We start from the raw sequence: 19848 nt of genomic DNA, 5'->3' as shown, positions 1-19848 counted from the left end.
TCTTGTTTCTGCTGTCAGTCAAACCCTTTAAATGGATTAAAAGGGTCGATTGAGGCAGTCACGTACTTAGAGCCTGCTGTGGTCTCACACTTGATCAAATTCATACCAACACGTGCACACTCAGACCCACACACAGACACTGTAATAAAATGTTTCCTTAAGCCTGGAGTCAGGCCTCTGTCTACTTTCACTTATAGTCTCTGCATGCCTTCACACCCCAGTATTTACCAGCCAAGGTGAAGGAGTTTATAAATAAACACAATTTTAACCATTTATACATGTCTCCTATTTTACATATAAGAGAATATTTGATAAAGATATGGATACGTACAGAGAAATAAAAAGATCCATAAATGTATAAAAACATAATGAATATCCTGGATCACCCATAACTATCTCTATAATGAAGTACAATTTGTATGTATCAGACACACTCACACAGGCACAGTCACCATCCCGCCCTGCTGTTTTTCATGGCCCTAGCGTGTGGCGTGATGTGGATGGTTGAAATATCTGGCTGCTTGGTACAGGATGCAGCCCGGCTGATGGAAATCCCTGTGGTTTGTGTGGTTAACAGAGAGAGGGGTGTAAAAAGTCCCCTCGATTTGGGAAGTGCTTTTTAAGCACTACAAGGCATATTCACAATTGGAAAAAAATGTAATTTACTTTAGGAGAAGGCTTCTTCAGAGGAGCTTGTTTGGGGATGTGTGTCTTTGCGTGTTTCATTTCTATGGGTGTCTAGGTATTATTCAATGTGTGAATATGTGTCAGTGTGAAATTCTCAGAGGTATGAGCTGCCCAGGATTATTAGTCTGTGGTTAAATTGGCCGTGTTGCTGGTAGCAGGCGTGGCAAGGAGGTGTGTGTCTCTGTGAGTCTGTATGTGGGAGAGAGTGAGACAGAGAAAGTGAGAAAGTAAAGAAAGTATAGGAATGTTCTTTCAACATTTCAATGTCTGTTTTTTACCTGTCATTGGTGCTTTATGTGGATTTTTACCATGGCTAACATATAAGTTAGTGAATTAGCTGGTTCATCATTATAATTCCCACAAAATTAGATTCTATTTGTGCTTTGGTCTGAACAGAGTTGTTGATCTCATACGCAGTTAAAACAGCCTGTTAAATGTAACAGACTGCTGCTCACCCTGCTTCGTCTTAGCCTTACTCAGGAAGTCACAAGTAAACTCCAAGTACTAGAAGAAAAAAATGTTCCTCTGTATGGCCAGCCATCATCTTTGCCATCTTCTTTTTGTGGGTAAAATCATAAAACAATCTGCTCACTAGTTCTAATACATAATTTAATTGTTAGATTTTCAGTTGCTAAAAACCAAAGAGTCCCATCTTCTTCGATGACCAGTTAGCAATATAAATAGTAATCCTCCACATAATATAAGTACAGCCAAGAGGTTACAGACAGACAGACAGACAGACAGACAGACAGACAGACAGACAGACAGACAGACAGACAGACAGACAGACAGACAGACAGACAGACAGACAGACAGACAGACAGACAGACAGACAGACAGACAGACAGACAGACATGATATCCTCAGAAACAGAACACTGTTGGTAGGCGAGGTTCTGTTCTGCTAGATTTATATTTCTGGACCCGTTACCTGTTAACAGTCAGAAGTGAGTCAAGGGAATTCCCCTCTCTTAGTCAGCAAAGCTCAAAAGACTTGGGAATAAACACCAGCTTAAATAAAAATCTCCAGGAAGTATTGGAACCTTTTATCAAACCAGAAGTTTTAAGTTCTCCGTCAGTGGTTCTCAACTGGTTTTGTCTCAGGACCTGCCACCAACTCTTTAATGGGGAATCATGACCAAAGTTTCTAATATTTTTCAACCAGTCAGAATTATTTTATAAAAAATGTTCTGGTTGGAATTCAGACTGGACAAAACCAAAACAAGGAAAAAAGCGCTAAGAATGTTTGTCCATTTCTTTTTCAGGCACACATTCGTGAGCCCATTGACAGCTCCACAACACAATTTTGGGTCCCGACCCCCAGTTGAAAACCACTGTTCTAGCTAAAAGATTAAGATTTTGTAGCTTGCATTTTCACAGTTGAGTTGCTGCCAATGCTGGGACGTGATTCCCTTCCATTGTTTTTGTCTTTGTAAAAAATCTTCCTTTAATAAAGGCAAATATTAGGCATATTTGTACTTTAGTGTCACCTTGAAAGAAAGCAGAAGTGCCAGGATACAGCTTTTGTTGCCTAGCTACAGAAGGAGCCAATGAGAATCACTCTGATAAGTAGGTTTTTGATGAGCAAGGGCAGTAATACAGTAAGTGGGCACAGATCCTAATTCATCAAACTTAACTTGATTAATTAGCATAACCATAATATGAATTATTACATATACAAAGATTGTCCTCCTTAAATATGGATGGGAGCTCTTTTTAGCCCATCTCGCATATTTAAAAATTTGCCAATAATTGTGTTCATCAAAACAACTGGTCCATCTTGCTGATGTCTACTAACTATCAAATGTGTATCAGTTCACTTCTCGATTAAGGCCACGTTTACTGTGACAGTAAGACGAAATAGTTGAGTAACAAATTGGTCTTTCGTTCATATGGCGTCTGTGTTTCACAGGGGTGAAGACACAAGCTTTGGAATTCGACCTCCAGAGTGGAGCGAAACGAATACGGGGGGCGTATCGCAGCCATGTGAACGAAATGGAGCAAACTCTCTGGCTGCGATGACCTCACCACACCACCCCCATACATTTGGACATGCGCAGTAGCCGAGAACAAACATAAACAACAATGGTGGCATATCCACTTGTGCTATGTGTGCTTCAGCAGCTATTCACGTTGTATAGTCTCTAAAAACAGAACCTTGATATGCTACATTGTGTATGTTGCCTCCGAAAGATCATCGAATACTTGCAGCAAATAGTTCAACCTTTACCCAAGCGCAGGGCGACCATACACTGCATTTGGGTAAGACCTGGGAGAACTAGTATCCTTGGAGGATGTTGTGGAGGAAGTGGTGATACTGGTTGGTGTCGCGCTGTAAAGTTCCACTAACCACTACTGGCCGGGCGTGAGAACTACATCGTTTTCACTCAGGCAAGACCTGCAGTGTAGACTATCTGTACTTCGAATCCGGAGTGGGGTTGTTTTGCTGTGTTTCTAGGCTGCGTCTCCGTGTAAACTAGGCCTAAGCCAAGCAGTCTGTGTCAACAGCCAGAAGACCTTTAAGCTCTATCTTCTCCACCCCAATTCTTCATTATGCTCTCAAACTCTCAGATGGTCACTGTTTACACGTTACTTCTGTTTGCATTTATTCTTTGTACTGTATTTGTCACCAGAGGGCAACCATTTCTCACAGAATTGCTTGTTTTGTAATCTTGCGCTGTAAAATTGTCAAGGACATGTCCCAAATAGTTCAGAACTGTTTTTTTTTTCCCTCCCCCACCAGCCACAGCAGCTATTTTGATTGGAAATACATGGAGGACAGTGGGTCCTCCCTCATTCACCTGCTGTTCTATTTTAACTCTGTGCAGTTCAACTCCTTTTCACTCCTCCCATGTTCATTCTTCAGTTTAAATGAGTTTTATTACTCTCACTTACGTGCTGTAAATATAATTTTAATTCCATGTTTAATATCACTTAAAATCTGTAATTGCTCTTTGTGTATATGAAGTTGAGAATTGTCTTTCTCTGTGTAGTGTGTCCAAGAAGCTACTCTCCCACTGACGTGATGAGATGAGTTTAATAATCATGTTGATGAGAGCAATGCTGCTAGAATCACATATTTGTTTTCTTTTCACTTCTTTTTAGACATGTCAATGTGTTAGCAGTTTAAAAATTATGATTTCCTTCCTCACATCGGATCCTTGGCCCTGAAAGTTAAACAAAGTGTCTTGTACCACGGGTTGCAACCCTACATGGACATCAGAACTGTTTCTGGTTGTTTTTTCCACATGAAAGAAGTGTTGCTATGTTTCATGACCCCTAGCCACATTGTCACAGTAGATCTATTCTATTGAAATAGCTTTAACAACATGTGCTTGACTATGATGTCACTTGCTGAATGAGGTCTTTCACTGCGGTAGATTTCTTTTGTTTTGACATAGTTGGTATATTTGAATTACTGCAAAAATGGTTTTGATTAAATTTCATAGACTACTTCACACTGGAAGCCTTAATGCTGAATTCAGACTTGTTGCTTGTTCCAATTTTTTTGTTAGACTATTCACATTAAATGTGGCCTGTATCAGATTCCTTTGTGAACGAGACCTCGTCCACAACTGACATGCATGCACAAAAAGAACAACAACAAAGACTTCACAATCAGCACAATATGCTTTCAAACACAGGTTGGTTATAATACGTCCCTTTAAATTTTGCTTGTATAGAAGCGTCATCTGAAATACTTAAAAGGTCCAATGCTTCACCGTCCCTCAAATGACTACCACCATTTCAGTTGTCTTTCATGTTTGTTCTCATTTGGTTTCCTGACTGTCCCACTAGAATGAAACCATGGCAAGTTTTGCTGGAGCGATTTCAAATCTGCACTCATTCCAAAATGGCTGTTCAGACTAAGGTCTCATTGCTAAAGAACAGACGTGCATCTGATGTAGAACTACATGTGGAAAACTACCAAATAAATTTTTTTTAAATCCGATTCCATGGGACTTGTGCTTTTCAAGCTGTCAAAGAAAATGTGATCTGAGTCACATATAATGTTGAATGAATAAGTATATACCAAGTATTTAAAAGACAAAAAAAGGAAAAACTCTTATAATCATACATACATCACATACTTTTCATTCTATTTTAATAAACGTGTGGAGACTAGCAGGGTGCATAGCTATTTTGGCTAGTTAAAGCTAAACATTTGTATACTCTGAATTAAAGTATTTTTTTTATCATCAATTAAAGGCAAAACAACTAACTTTTTTTTTTTTTTTTTTTTTTGCTATTCCACAAATTAGAGAATATTCTGTTCAGCATGTTTGACAATCAGCATGAATTAAAAATATTTTTATTTAGTTAATTCATTTTAGTTAGGCAATGCCTGACAAAAATGCACGTCTCTAAGACACTAGAGTTTAAAGCTGGAGAAACATTTTTTTGTCTATGAACATAATGTGGTGAAAGGTTTTCTACATTTTCCTCGGTCTTAGTTTCATTACACAATCGACCACTGTGTGGTTAAGGGTAGCTGTATATGGTTAACCCATGCTGCATTTGAGCTCCAGCAGGAAAGCTTGTGGTTTCATTGCAGTAAACCAATCCTCTCTGTAGTGAAGTGTTACATTGCACTATGCATTGCATTGTCAAACCACTGGAGAGATCAAATGCATTCATCTTGTCTCAGTTGGACTGGAGTCAGTCCACAGTTTCTGACAGTTTAGAGGTACTATAGTTATGGTCATGGTACAGTCACTAAGCTCTCTCCTTGTCTCTCATCTTCTTGATCCTCAGACAAACAAATCTTTGGTTCACTTGTATGTATATTTTTCTTGTGTGTTTTTTCTTGTTTTTTTTTAAGCTAAGATAATCCTTTATTCATCTCACAAACAGACATTTACAGTGTTACAGCAGCAAAGCAGGATAGCAGAAGAAAATTCCCACTGTGCAAAATTAAATTAAATAAAATACCAAAATGTAAAATAATATATATGTATGAAAAATAGTTAAAAGAGCCATTTACAGGGCTACAGTTGTTAATGTATGTGGTGACCATCCATTAGACGGATGTATTTCTGCTGTTGTCCTTGTGTCAGCAGGGATAGGCTTCATTTAGTCATTAGACCTTCAACAGGCAAATAGAAAGGGTGATGTTTTCGTGGACCTTGAAACGACAGTCTGAATGCCCCTTTAACAGTTCATGTTCTATATGAATGCCACAGAGGTGGAGTTGGGGGATGAAGTGATCCCCCCTCTGTGCCGCCTTCGGAGGTAGAAACAGAGGTGTTAAAGGGGCAAGGTCTCTCCCCACACAATCACAGTGCTGTGTTTGTGTATGTGGAGCTTTGTGTGCCGTGCTCTCTCAGGCTTCCTCTTGCAATGTGAAGACACAGACCAGGATTATTCACCCATATTACTGGTAAATATAAGTCTTAAGGTGTAATGTCAGCTAAGCTTAGTTATGGCAATGTTGTGAATTTGTCCTATGAAAAGGGCTTTAGTCTAAGGCAAGGTCTCTGTCCTTCTAAGGGTCTTAGACCACTGACTTTTTTACATCCCCATTGTGGTTAACAAACCCCTCTCCTCTCATACAGAACTTCTTTTGTCAGCTCTGTTCATTTGGTGCAAACTCTTCCCGCGTCTGCATCTCTCGGAACCCTTAAGGCCCTGCATGTCTAAGATGCCTTGCTCAAAACCAAAAGGAGAACTATGGAACAGTGTTAGTCAAGCATAAGCCCCTCAATGTCCCACACAATGCCTTCTCTCTGTACCTTGTTCCAGAAACCGCTTCTTAGACTTGCAAATCTGTGCTTTGATGTTGCACTCTCTTACTTCTTTTGACAGAGAAATGAAGCCAAGGAAGAGCGAAGCATTGCAGACAGCTGTTAAAGCCACCATAATTCCCTCATGTTACATGGGTTAGCCCTCACTATCCTGGCAAAGATGCTATTGTGTCTCTTATTCTCTCTTTAACTCATTTAGGGTTTTTTTCTCTCACTACAGTTCAACTTTGTCCTCCCTTTCGTCTTTCCCAAACTCATCCTTCCTAGAGGACAAAGTAATGCATATTCCTTTGTTTTGTTGTCTGAGTAGAAACCTGTTTCTCATTTTTGAGGTGGCTTCCTGGTCTCGGAGTTATTACAGCGAACAAGACAGAGCTCTGTTCCACATCCTTCTTTTCTCATCAATGCCAAGATGACATTAAATAAAATTGGCAGTCAAAAAGGCTTCTTAGATTTTTTTTAAGACTTTAATGCATGACATTACGCTAATTTTTTTGTTTTTATTTTAAAAAGACTTAAAGCTGTTTTTTCGCCTAGATTATTGTTTGGAATTGAATGATAATTCAAATAAGACTCGCTGCTGCCTCGCACATCCCCACCACTGGCCCTGTTTTGGAAGCTACTGGTATTGTTTATACTACTTCTCCATGTTTCAGTCCTGTCCCCTGTTACTGTCTGAGTGAGATGGAATGAAGAAATGGTTGCAATAGGTAGACGACCAATAACCACATTGGCTTTGTCAGCCTGTCTTTCAGAATCCTGGAACACTCATGATATTGAGACTACAGACAGACACTTCATTTGTTTTATGTCGAACCAAGCACATTCCTCACAGACAATAGACGGATAGTGGTTACAGTGGCAGGAGTGACTCTTTCTGTCTGCAAAAGGACAGAGGTTGAAGGGTGTGTGTGTGTGTGTGTGTGTGTGTGTGTGTGTGTGTGTGTGTGTGTGTGTGTGTGTGTGTGTGTGTGTGTGTGTGTGTGTGTGTGTGTGTGTGTGTGTGTGTGTGTGTGTGTGTGTGTGTGTGTGTGTGTGTGTGTGTGTGTGTGTGTGTGTGTGTGTGTGTTAGAATGTGACTGTTTTTTTTCTCAGTTGTATCTTTTCTTTGTTCATTTTGTGACTTCTTTGTTCTAACATCCACACTTTTAAACTAGACACTTGATTCTTTCCCTCATGTATGTGGTACTTACTCACATCAGGAAGGTAACAGTCATTGTTTTGGTTATGACATACTGATAGACAGCTTATAGTCTTTAGGAAATGGCCTTGCTAATGATTTTCTGTTGTGGAAGGATAAACTAATTTACCAGGAAGTAGACATGACATCATTGCCATGATGGAATTTGGTTGGTTGATTGACTCACTGAATATAACCATATTTCAGGGAGTGGTGATGGTAGTTCTCAGAAGTTAACACCATACCCTTATGTGTCAGTCCAATGTTTGGGTTCTGCTTTTGGTTTCCATAGCAGCTGAGAAATCTGAGTGATGAGGTTTAAAAAAAGATAATGTGGTACTGATCTTTTGATAAGACCTCAAAGGTCCAAACCTAATCCTTGTAAATGTCATTATTCTGGGCCTCTCAACCCCTCTCTGGTATTTGACTTAGTGCACAGGTGTTCTGTGTTACTTTTAGGTAAGTCACAGTTTCAGCAGACTGTTTAATTTGATAACATGTTGAAGTGTTATGTGTTTAACATTTACTGCAGGCTCTACAAGTTATTTCAGAAGATTGGATTGTGGCAAAGTCTGTAAATGCAGTGATATAAGGGTGACCACTACAAGGCAACACATCATGCTGTGAGGATGTGGCCTATATAACAAAGACATTCAAAATAGACAGTTACATAAAAACAGACTGACAGAAATGTCAAATATGAAAGCTGGAGAATGACAGGAAATGTGGAGAGAGAGCGAGGGATGACATGCACCAAACAATCCAGACTGGGAGTAATTTGACTAGTGCGACAAGGACTACAGTCTCCATTCAATGGACACCTGCGCCACCAACTATGCCAAACCAGCGTCTATAGTGTATTCATTTAAATAGTGTTATGAGCAGGGTTCGAAATTAAGTTTGTGACTCTACCCTAACCCTAACCAGGGTTAGGTGGCAGGTAGACGAAAAAATTAACCGACCAAACATTTTTTACCTGCCAAAATGACAAAAAGTGTTTTTGTGTCACATACACATCTGTTAAAGTCCATTTAACTGAGGAAGCATTATGTTCTGATGAACCAATAAGAGATTGAATAATTTTATCAGATCAGGAAATTTAGAAATTTTAAAATATATATTTGTTGAACTTTATTTTTTAAATAGGTAGTTCCCAATTGTTCCCCCTATTGCTAACAATAAAATTACAATTTCTTTGTAAGGGCTGTATGGACCATTGGATTGACCCTGTTTTGACTTAAAATAAAGCATGTGTTTTTGTTAACCATGCAGGACTGTGTTAACCCCCTTTTTTTGAGTCAGTTTAATCCCCTTTGTCCTTCAAAGGAATTTCTGTTAGTTAACTTCTCAATTCGATTGAACACTTAAAGTGTTTTTGGATGCTTAATTCAAGTGCATAAAACCACCACATGTGGCTGACTGGGATTTCTCAGTGTCAAAACAGTTGGACAAGTTACAAAGAGACAAAGCAGCTTTTTATTTTTCATTCTTGTTGTCTTACGTGTCCAGTTCATCAGTGTCATTGTGTGTTTTTTTCCTTCAGCTGCTTGAGTCAGAGCTGTTTGAAGTTGAAGGGGAGTCATTATTATGACTTCTCCCTTAGAGGTCAAGTTGAGCCACAGGCATGATGGTTTGCATCACTAGAAAGAAGAAGAAAAGAGATTTTAGAAGAGAAAAAGAAGTGTTTAAATAAAATGTGTTTTTGCAGAAGGTGCTGAGGCACAGCAGAGTGGGTTAGAAGTAGTGATGTTAAAGTCAAATTAAACGGTTTCCATTGCTGTGTCATTCAACAGCAGAGTATCACCAGTATTGCAAAAAAAAAAATCGTATGTCATTATTTTTCTTTCATGTCCTTGATTAAGATGCTACTGCTTGTAGGCAGCAATCAAATGGTTCTTCACCCCGAGATACAAATATCACCACCTGGCGGTTTTACAAGTTTATCATTTTCCCTATAAGGAAGTCCAGTGAGCAAAACTGAGAAATGACGCCATTTTTACTTAGCTAACATGGAAGAGGGATGATCTCAAAGAAAGTAACTTCAGGCTTTGATTAAGATTGTTATTGTAAAGAAATCTGCCTTCAAACGGTGAGAAATGTCTACAGTGGAGGGAAACATGGAAGGGTTTGACCAAGGTCCCTCATGCTCTTTGACCTAAGAAGTAATTTGTTTTTCTTTAAACAGATTGGCTAAGCGTTCAGCACATTAAAGCTACGGCCCAACGTGTAAACCTTAAAAGCCCTTTTCAGGGTTTCAATCTGGTCACAGCTCCTATGGGACATTATTGAACTTGTGCTTCCCCGCAAACACTTTGATTCTCCGTGTTTCTTGAGTCTCTCAATAAAAAACTTTTTTTTTTTGCGAATGCTTTCTCTGCAAGTTTGACATTGGCAGCAGAGATTGACATTGACACAGAGAGTTAAGTCAGGATTTAGAATTTTCCTGTATTGTGACCATATTAACCATACCTTAGTGCAGGTTTCATTAGTGGATTGATGGCCCAAAGCAAAGGATATAATTCTCAGATTTTAAAAGTCATTTAAAACTAAGGCTGAGATGTTTTGTAATGGAGAAAGAATTTATAACGCACATCTGTGCACTGTATGCATACACAGATATAGTGGTCTTAGAAAAAATGCCTCTTTACGTTTTTTTAAGTCCTGCTGCCATGTCATTTACCACATGTAGGGAATTGTGTGGAAAAAATAGTGAGTCGGAAAATTGTCAGTACTGTAAAGTTGTCAGCATGTCAAAAATCTGGACATGTTTATTGCTGTCATCCTAAGCTTGTGTGTGTCAACGCAGCCACACACATGGATGTGGTCCAAGTTGAAGTGATAGATATGACACTGGAAAGTTTGAGAAGCAAACTATCTGCCACTTATTTAGACGTGTGGAGAAAAAAGCCCTTTACATCCAACCACACAACTACACTCATGCAGTCACACACACATGCAGCCATCAGCTGTTTTCAACCAGCAAGTTTATTATGAGTGTCCTTGGATTTCTACTTCCAACAGCAGCAGGCCCCTTTAAAACCCATAAACAGGAACTTTGTTGCACCCCCCCAAACACACACACAGACACACATACATACACACATACCACGACCACCAAAATCTTCTAAACAAAGATTCTTGTTGTTTACTTGCCTTTTCCTCGAGATAAATAAAGGGTAAGAAGACTAACTTCTGATGTCTGTCTTCTGTCTCTGTTGTGTGTGCGTGTGTGTGTGTGTGTGTGTGTGTGTGTGTGTCCTGCTCGGTCCCATCCTGCAGCTGTTGCACATCTGCATTGAAGGATGGGGAAACTGGCGATGGTCAGAGGCCTTCAGCGTGGACAACATGGGGACTCTGCTGAGGACCATTCAGTACAAAGGACGCACCGCCTCTCTCATCATCAAGGTGGTGCAGCTCAATGGTGTCCAGAAACAGGTATGGTCTGTTTTTTCATAGCTTGCAGTTTTTATCTGTTGTGTTTGTCAGTAGTGTTATTTCTTCCTTTTGGCCTTTATCCCATTATTTGCGACTGAACAATATTCAAGATAATATTTAGAAGACAACATTTAGAATTTTAATCATCAAATGAGTTACACTGTGCTCCATGCCTGCATAAATATAAAAAAGTGTTACCATTGCTGTGACAGGGTTTCAGGGAGAACACAAACATACAGGTTTCCTTGGAGCTTTAAGCTCAATTAAGTACGGTAATTGGGCGGCTTTGGTTGAGTTGGCAGAGACATTCGTCTCTTAACCAGAAGGTTGGGGGTTCAATCCCCAGCTCCTGCAGCCACATGTCTGATGGGCAAGACACTCAACCCCAAGTGACTTCCCTTGATTCGTCAGCTGCATATGAACGTGTATGAATGTGTAGGTGTGACCTGAGGTGTAAAAGCGCTTTGACTTGTCAGAAGACTATTAACTACTGTGTAGACATCCTACACAGTGCTTGCAGCACTATTAGCTGACATGTAAAGACTGTAATCTGAGTGAATGCAAAAAACAAAACAACAACAAGTAGCATTTTTACACATTTCACAACATTTTTATCTCTTCCACATATCTGTTTATAGTGGTTCCAAACTACACCGAAGGTTTCAACTTATTGCATGCTAATGCTTGTTTACGCCTGTTTGATGTCACTCTGACTATGCATTCATTTCAGGATGACCACGTGCATTTTATGATTTAGACCACTTAGACCATTTAGACCAGACACTGTTTTTTGTATAAAAAAAAAATAATAATAATAAAAAAATAAATCTGTTTTATAGCCCTCGAAGAAAAGCTTATGATCTGGAAACCCTCCAAAAAGTCATTGTGCTAAATCAATCCATTAAAAGATTGCATGAATCATAAACCCATTTTTCTCTTTTATACCAAGGCTGTTTGTGGATCATGTTTGAATGTTTCCACAAATACAAGACAACGTTGTTCTTCAAAATTCTTGGATGCCAAAAGATTATAGTGGTGACACATTGTTTTGTAAACAGCATCAAGTGTCACACATTTCTCCTTCTTGTCCTCCAGACAAAACAGACTCAACTTCTAACATTCTTTCCTCTGTCTGACTTTGTTTACATCTTGTTCCCATTGGTTCCAATGATAGGGTATGAGTGTTAGTCACATCCAAACACAAAGCCTCAGAGCAGTACAGAAGCTGCCACTTCAGAAAAAAATTGACTCGTCTTGGTGGGCAGACCTCATCTTTATTGTTTATTTTGTTGTTGTTTTTTTTACTTGTTCTATTTTAACGTTCTTACCGGCACCTCTCAATGATTGCTATTTGCAGCGTCCCCCCCTTTGAACAAATCTTCCTTTTACAAATACCATATAAAGTACATCTGAAAACAGATGCATTGTATCATTGTTACAAACAGAGACCAACACATTTATGCTTTAAAGCCTGTTGTAGAATACATGTAAAGGGAGGATGTTTGATGTCTTCTATTGACAATTACTCATGATAAATTAATCTGTAGATTATTCTTTCATCATTGATTGAATACTGCAAGACTTAACAATATTTAACTTTTCTACAAAGTACACAATAGTGACATTAAAATACAAAGAATTCACAATTTACCAGTTGCCAATGTAGGTGTTTGTTTGATAATACACATACATGTAGACTGGATGGAAAATGTCCATAATTTGCAGGGGTAGTCTCAGAGGGGTTACCAGGGGTCATATGGCTTCCTTTGAAATGAGCTTTTCAATCCATGGTGCCACTTTAAAAAGAAAAAAAAATTGTAGTACAAAAGATAATGTTTATAATAATATAAATTCTCCCCTTTAACCATTTTCTTTCAAGGTAATAATATGTGGGCGCCAGGTGATGTGTAGCTACCTGACTCAGGACATTGAGCTTCGGGTGGTGCAGCACTATGTGGGGTCTGACAATCAGACAGTGGTGAGGGAACATTGTGACTGCCTGGAGGCAGGGGCAAAGTTGCCCTCCTATGTGCTGGAGGATGCTGAGATGACAGAGCTGTGTGTGAGGGCGCAGGGAGATGAAGACTGGTCCCAGGATGTTCAGCTGGAAAGGAGGGACAAGGGCAGCAGCCGCTCTGTTGTGCAGGTATAGTAATGACTTGTGACTTTAGAGTCACTAATTGAACTGTTTAACTTATTTCCCCAAGGTGTTACAGAGGTTTATTTTTTTTTCATTAAAGGCCACATAAATTATTCATATGTTCATAAAAAATGTATAAACAAAAACGAATGAAATGAAATGGTCCAAATTTAAAAAATGCATGTGCTAGACAGAGAAGATAAAAGCACACAGTGCATAAACCAGTACTCTAAACTAGCTCTCCATAACATGTTCTGAGCTGGGGACCAGACCACCAACTGTGGCCGGATTCTCCTCTCCTGGGTGGCCACAGTGGCAGAGCTTCCAACCTGCTACTCATATTAAGAAAACAGATTGAGATCTTTCCCTCAGATAGCCTCACAAAGTTCCCAAACCCCATATCCAAACCATGTTGAGAGGCAGAAAATACAGTTTATGCTATCTCAAAACAAACCTAACCGTAGACAGGAAACACTAGCTGATATGTGGGCACACCGAAAGGCTTTGAAGCCACTTTCACATCACTGGATTAGCTCCAGACAATTACTCCCTTCTCTCCATTCCTGCTGTTTTTTCTCTTATTCTATAATTTTCTTTTCCCGTGGCTCTATCTGTACCTCCCATCTTGTTTCATTCTTTTATAAGCTCCATACTTTTAACAGGTAGCACTACTCCGACTTCTGTTTGTGGGTCTGAACATCATCGACTTCATTACAACCAATCGATATTATCTCTTTTTTAAAGCAGCCGCTTTTTGGGGGGGGGGCTTGTCCTGAGATCACTTTCATCAATCTTCTGCTTTTTTACTCTTAAACAGTGTCCTCCCTTTCCTTTACTGCTGTCCGTTTACCTGCCCACGCATTCATCCTGTAGCTGTTAACTCCTTAACTTTATTTATTTCATCTTCTGGCATACACTTTTTCCACCTGTTCCAGCTTCTTATTTTCCACTCTGTTGCTCTCTGTATGTTTTTCATCTGCCTCCTTGTTATCAGTATGAGAAATCTATCACAAGTTACTCCTCTTCCTCATATATCCACCCCCTCCTCCTTCCCACCTTACTTTGAACACCTTTTACAGACTTCCTGTTTACCAAAGACTCACTCTCTCTCTTCTCATCCAAGTTGTTTTGAAAGGCTTACTATAATAGAACTCAATGTTCACTCTGTCTCTATGCTCAGCTATGCTTTCCCCACAGCGAATGAAGTCCCCTGCCTGTCATAAACTAGACAACTTGAAATGTGCCTTGACATCTAGAGGCTTTAATGAAGAGTAAGGAATGGATGATGACAAACACAAGTGAAACCGAAAAAGTGCTCAGCCTTTGGTGGGCAGCTATTAAATTTTGCAAGATTTAACTGCCTGTAATGGCTCATTGTGTAAAGTCGTCAGTCACCTCTACAATGATGTTGTGTTGCAGGGTTTAAGGGAGACTTTAACTCCTGGAAGACGCCTAGAAAAAAAGTTTTTTTAGTTCAAAAACATGATAAAGTGTTACTGATGGAGGCATTAAACACTGTCAGTCAGTGAGGCGCAGCAAATGCATTTAGTTATTCAAATCTAACTTACAAACACAAACTATTTCCCCTTCAATACCATCAGTCAATCAGGGGATAATTTAAACTGATTTTCAAGGACAACAAAGATTGAGACAAAGAAAAGAGAATATTCTTTATGATTGGACGTTTTTTTTTCTTCTTACAGTTGCCTTGCTCCAGTGGTTCTTTGCTGTATGTATGGTGTACTCTTATCACTATTGAACCAGACTCTCTGATGCAGCAAAGATTGGTGAGTATTCTGTCATGACACAAAGTTAGTATCTATTTTTTTAGACTGGTAGTGTGCATGCACTGACGATGCATGCAGCCTGTTACAGTTGCTCCGCTTCATTTTTCCGAAACTATCCCTTGGGATTAATAAAGTATTTTTGATTTTGATGCAGTCATCATAAAGTTCTGGGTCTCTAAATGATTCTGTGTAGTCATTATCACATTCAGCCAAGTATCATTGCTGGTATGAAAAGAGATTGCTTCTGTAATTTGTCTACCTTGTTATTTCTCTGTATTAATACACAAACAGGTGGTTTTTAGTCCTCTGTTTGTCATGCGGAGCCATTTGCCAGATCCAGTAATTGTCCACATTGAGAAGAGGAGTCTAGGATTAAGAGAGAGCCAGCTGATACCTGGACAGGGCCACCAGGAGCCCCTGTTAAACACTGAGGCAGACCTTACCCACCACCTCACCTTCCAGGCCAGGTAATGATTTTAGAAGGTAATGTTGACCATGTTGAATGAATGTTTTTGATCTTTGAAATGCAATGTAGCTCTTCATGTATAAAAGATGAACTCACTTACTTTTAAAACTAAATTCTGTATGACCCCAACTACTTTCTACATCTAATCATATTGATGCCTCTTATACAGTATATCTATCATCATGACTAAGACAGAAAGTCATCAGGCGCTTCTCAGATGTTTTGAAGTCCTCAGCATTTTTTCACATCACAGGTGGTTGCCAGTCATCACGACAAATTCTTTGATTATTTAAGTTGTTTGAGTCTGGTGTTATATACAGTATGTCATCAGTTACCAGTTCACACTTCTTCTAAGGACAGTCTTGATCTGGTGTTCTGTAATGGATTATTTATGTCACAGTTTAGCAAAAATGGCAAGACACTTACTTAAGATCCTCTAACACTACATTCTAATTTCATTGAGCCAACAAGACGATAGGATCCAAGGGGATCAGGGCATTTCAGGGGGAACAGAAGGCCAGATTGGCAGCAGCTGAGACGTCAGATTTGACTACAATTGCACCTCATTTAAATACAGGCCTTCAGGAGCAGGTCTATATGTGTGCTCATACATGTGTTTGTAGATGATTCGTGTACATGCACATGTGCCTCATGTTTGTGGGTGGTCTGGGTCGGTCATTGACTTGGTTAGTTTTAAGCCAGTGCAAGTGTGATAGTCCTCACTTCATCATGGGCAGAGTCTGTCACATACATCACCACTATGCCTGTTATTGTGTCCCAGTGTGTTCACACCTTGTGTAAGAGACATATCTTTATACAGTTGAACATAGCAGGCTCCACTAAGCTAAAGCAATTGTACACATGTTGTGCCTCATAAAAGTATTGCTATTTAAGAAATATTTTGTATGGGTGAGTCATGTGTAGGTTTAGCTGTTAAAATCCTCCTGGAGCCTTGTGAATGGTTGATACAAGTCTTTCAACAACATGAGGTTTTTGTTTCTTGATGGGTGGCCTCAAGGGACATGCCTGCTGCACGTAGTGTATTATTGTTATTTCTCCTGTATTTGTATTTGTACATCTGTAAATTATGTTTTTAAAGAAAGCCATGATGAAAAATGACTTCTTTGGTAGCAGCCAGTAGTGATTTGAATAAACAGAATGAACGTTGAGTCTAATTGACTCCCCTTCGGAGAGTTTTTTTTTTTTTTTTTTTTTGCTGTAATCGTTGTGTGTTTAGATATCTGGTCACAAAGTTTGTTATGATTTCAGCTACCATTATGGAACCATAGTGGTCATACAGTGACTGGGAACATATTTGGCCCCTGTTATTGTAGATAAATCCTTTTCATGTGCACAAAAGCAAGCTCCAAAACAACTAAGTGTCTTGTCTGTCTGGATTGCAACCACAATACTCCTTGTGTTTACAATCCGTCCCCTGCCTAAACCGCCTCTTACCGCGCAAAGTTGTATTAATCGCTCCCTAGTCTCTGAAACTCAATTCATCCCTCATCCCTACACATGTATTTTAAAAAGCACACACACCTCTCGTGTAAGTGCCCCCTTAACACACATATACTGTGCCTATCTAACACACAAATGCTCCTCAACTCAAGAATCTTTAGGACAAATCCAATCTTGAATGTTCACTGGTCAACAGCTCGTCTTTCCTTCCTGTAATTACATATAGTTGTGGGCTCTAATGGATGAGGCACTGAGCAGAGCTGCGGTCTGTGACACAAGGCACAGAGAGAATTCCTACCCAGAACAGTTATGTCCTGCTCTCCTCATGTTTGCAACCACATCAGAAAGCTGAGGGTAACTCTCAGAAGCCTCTACCATTTCCCCACCTCAAAAACTGCTCTGTATGAAAAGCTTCTTGTCAACACCTTGTCCCTCTCCTCTGTCTTCCCTCAGATCCATAAGCAGAAGCCCCCTGTGTTACCTTTAAAGCACAATGAGGTCTATTAATAAACTTCTGCCTTGAGGCAAGAGGGCTGCTTGCCTTAGCTGTGTGGAAGTGGATGCCTCCCATGTGTTTATATTAAGGGCTTTTTTTCTTCTCGTAGCAAAGCCATAATTGACTGGTGTCTCGGGTTGAAATATCCGATAGGATTATTCACTGTTTTTTTAGCTTATTTATGATCTTTGTGAGATATTGTTGGTAAGACATGTCTTCAAGGAATAAAAAACAAAAAAACAAAAGGCATATTCACAGTGCTCAAGGTTTCAGGCTAAAAGCTGAGATTAGCTGGAGGTTACTTAAATAGTTCTAGACAGGACAATGGGAATAGTCTGTTGCTTTCAAGATGATTTTTTAAAGGGATATGATACTATATCTGTTTGAGAAAGCTTTCTGTAAAATGTTCATTTAGAATAAGTAAACATTCTGCATTGTGCAATTTTCTTCAAAAACATAAAGCAATGGTTCGCAGTAATCTGCTTCTATGACCCTTAGAGTATGTAGGTTTTTCATTTCAAGCAATCACCCAACAAGACATATGCCACAGAGGAGGAGAGCATCAAGATAAGTGAAATCAGCTGGTGCGACGTCTGCTTGGCATGAAGACCTGCAACTTTTTGAGTAGTGATAGCACATGTTTGAGGATCACTAGGAAGATACATGTCATGTATGTGAAGTATCTCTTTAAAGTTAAAACTGTTGCTTTTTCCATAACTGGAAAGTAAACCTACACCCCCCCTCTCTTTTCACAAATCTACAATGATTTTTCTGTTTATACTCCATCTTTCAGGGAGGATGAAGATGCTTCCCATTGTGCTGTACCAATCTCCACCAGCCTCATCAAACAGATAGTGAACAAGACTGGAAATGAAGACAACCTCGAACACATCCTGGCTGACTTCTACGGTCCAAAGATCCCCAGTGAGCCACCGTGGCCCTACATCTCCAAGGATTCTGAAAAGTAACTCCATTTTAGTTGTTGCCTGTTGAGTGAGCTGATTTTTGAGAATGTCTAAGAAAACCAAATTCCCATGTGTCCAAAGAGGTTGCTCGAAATGGATAAAGTAAAAAAAATCCAACCTTTTTTCACTGCTGGAATGAAAAAAGTAAATCACGTCTGGATGGAGAAATAATGACACACATAAGTTGTGGGCCACATTCACTCTACAAGCAGCTTGAGTGCAAAGCTGTTGGCCTCTTTTGACGTACATCTCATGAATCCTTTGTTTTAATACAACATGTATAATTATTTTCTTTATTATAGCCCTTCTGTGGCAAGCATTAAATCTAGCTGTTTGGATTTCATAACATAACTTTCATTGAGGCCCACCAAAGACAGTTTTTTCTATTAGTAGGGCTCATACAGCATCCCTCCTTAAAGGACAAAGTTGTGCAAGAGAACCCTTTAATGAGGGAGGCTTCTCTTTATTGCTGGCTCTTTGTTCACATAATAAAACAGTTAACTGTAAATATAATTCAGAGCCATGCTTTAGACGTAATCTTGGAGTCCTGCTGCTTTCCACACAGACCAAAGATCTAGGCTGTCACTTTGTCATGGTCCCAGTTTCTCACACAAGTCAAAGAGCCTTGCTTTCAGTTAAAAATTGGCACAGCTTCTTGGGGTACACAGTTGTATTTATGCATGTGTCCATATGTAACCTATACATTCTTTTCTATATAGCACTGGGCAGTACACACATGTGAATCTGTCCACAAATGTCACCCTGGAAATAATCTTTTGTCACAAAACAATCACATCTTGATAGCAGCAGTAAAAGACCAAGTCACGTGCTCTCCCACAGGCTCTTAGTTACAAAGCGTCCCGGTGGATCTGCTGGACATGTGAGCCATATGTCTGCCTGTGGTTGCCTGGGTTTCTCTGCTCTCTTTACATATGCAAACACATTGCTGCCCAACACATGTGTACACACAATCATAACATTGTGTTACAAACACACACTACGATACACATCATACACCTTTTGATGTCACATGAAGTGTGTTTCAGTGAAAGGACGCTTTTTGATTTTGCTTCAGGTTTCCCTGTCAGTCAAGTCTCTTTACTCCCTGTGAGACAAAAGCTCAGAGCCAAAGCCCATGTCCCATCAATGAGATTGGCAGTACGTCTGATACACAGCAGTCTGCTACTTTATGTCAAGCAGTGCGAGAGAAACATATTTAAAGACAGATTTGTTTTCAGAGAATATAAAACATAGTCTTCTGTTGTTGAACACACCCATAACTTATAAAGCAAAGAAAAGTCACAGCTTAATTTTTATGTTTTTTATGAAACTAAATAAAGAGATAAAGATATTGAGGAGAAACTGAGCTCGTTAGTGAATCTGCAAATAAAGTAATAAATGTAATTTGTGTGTTTTTCTGTTTGTGTGTTCATCGAGAACTCAGACACTTCTTCAGATAAATAGACTTCAGAGAACCTATTAGGTTTT

General features: G+C 39.4%; 1 protein-coding gene across 5 annotated transcripts in view; it reads left to right on the top strand.

Annotated features, from left to right (window-relative positions):
* vps13b (vacuolar protein sorting 13 homolog B) overlaps positions 1-19848 on the top strand; it is a 265939-nt gene that overhangs the window by 227716 nt on the left and 18375 nt on the right. For all 5 annotated transcript variants that reach the window (XM_079344752.1, XM_079344753.1, XM_079344751.1 and 2 more), the window contains 5 exons: positions 10890-11045; positions 12925-13191; positions 14889-14972; positions 15264-15439; positions 18189-18359. In XM_079344752.1, the coding sequence (XP_079200878.1) occupies positions 10890-11045; positions 12925-13191; positions 14889-14972; positions 15264-15439; positions 18189-18359 (854 nt within the window). The remainder of the gene's footprint in view (positions 1-10889; positions 11046-12924; positions 13192-14888; positions 14973-15263; positions 15440-18188; positions 18360-19848) is intronic.

Source organism: Symphodus melops (assembly GCF_947650265.1).
Source record: "Symphodus melops genome assembly, chromosome: 5".
Lineage (NCBI taxonomy): Eukaryota > Metazoa > Chordata > Actinopteri > Labriformes > Labridae > Symphodus > Symphodus melops.
Note: the sequence above shows the minus strand (reverse complement) of the source record. Positions and strands in the feature narration are given on the sequence as shown.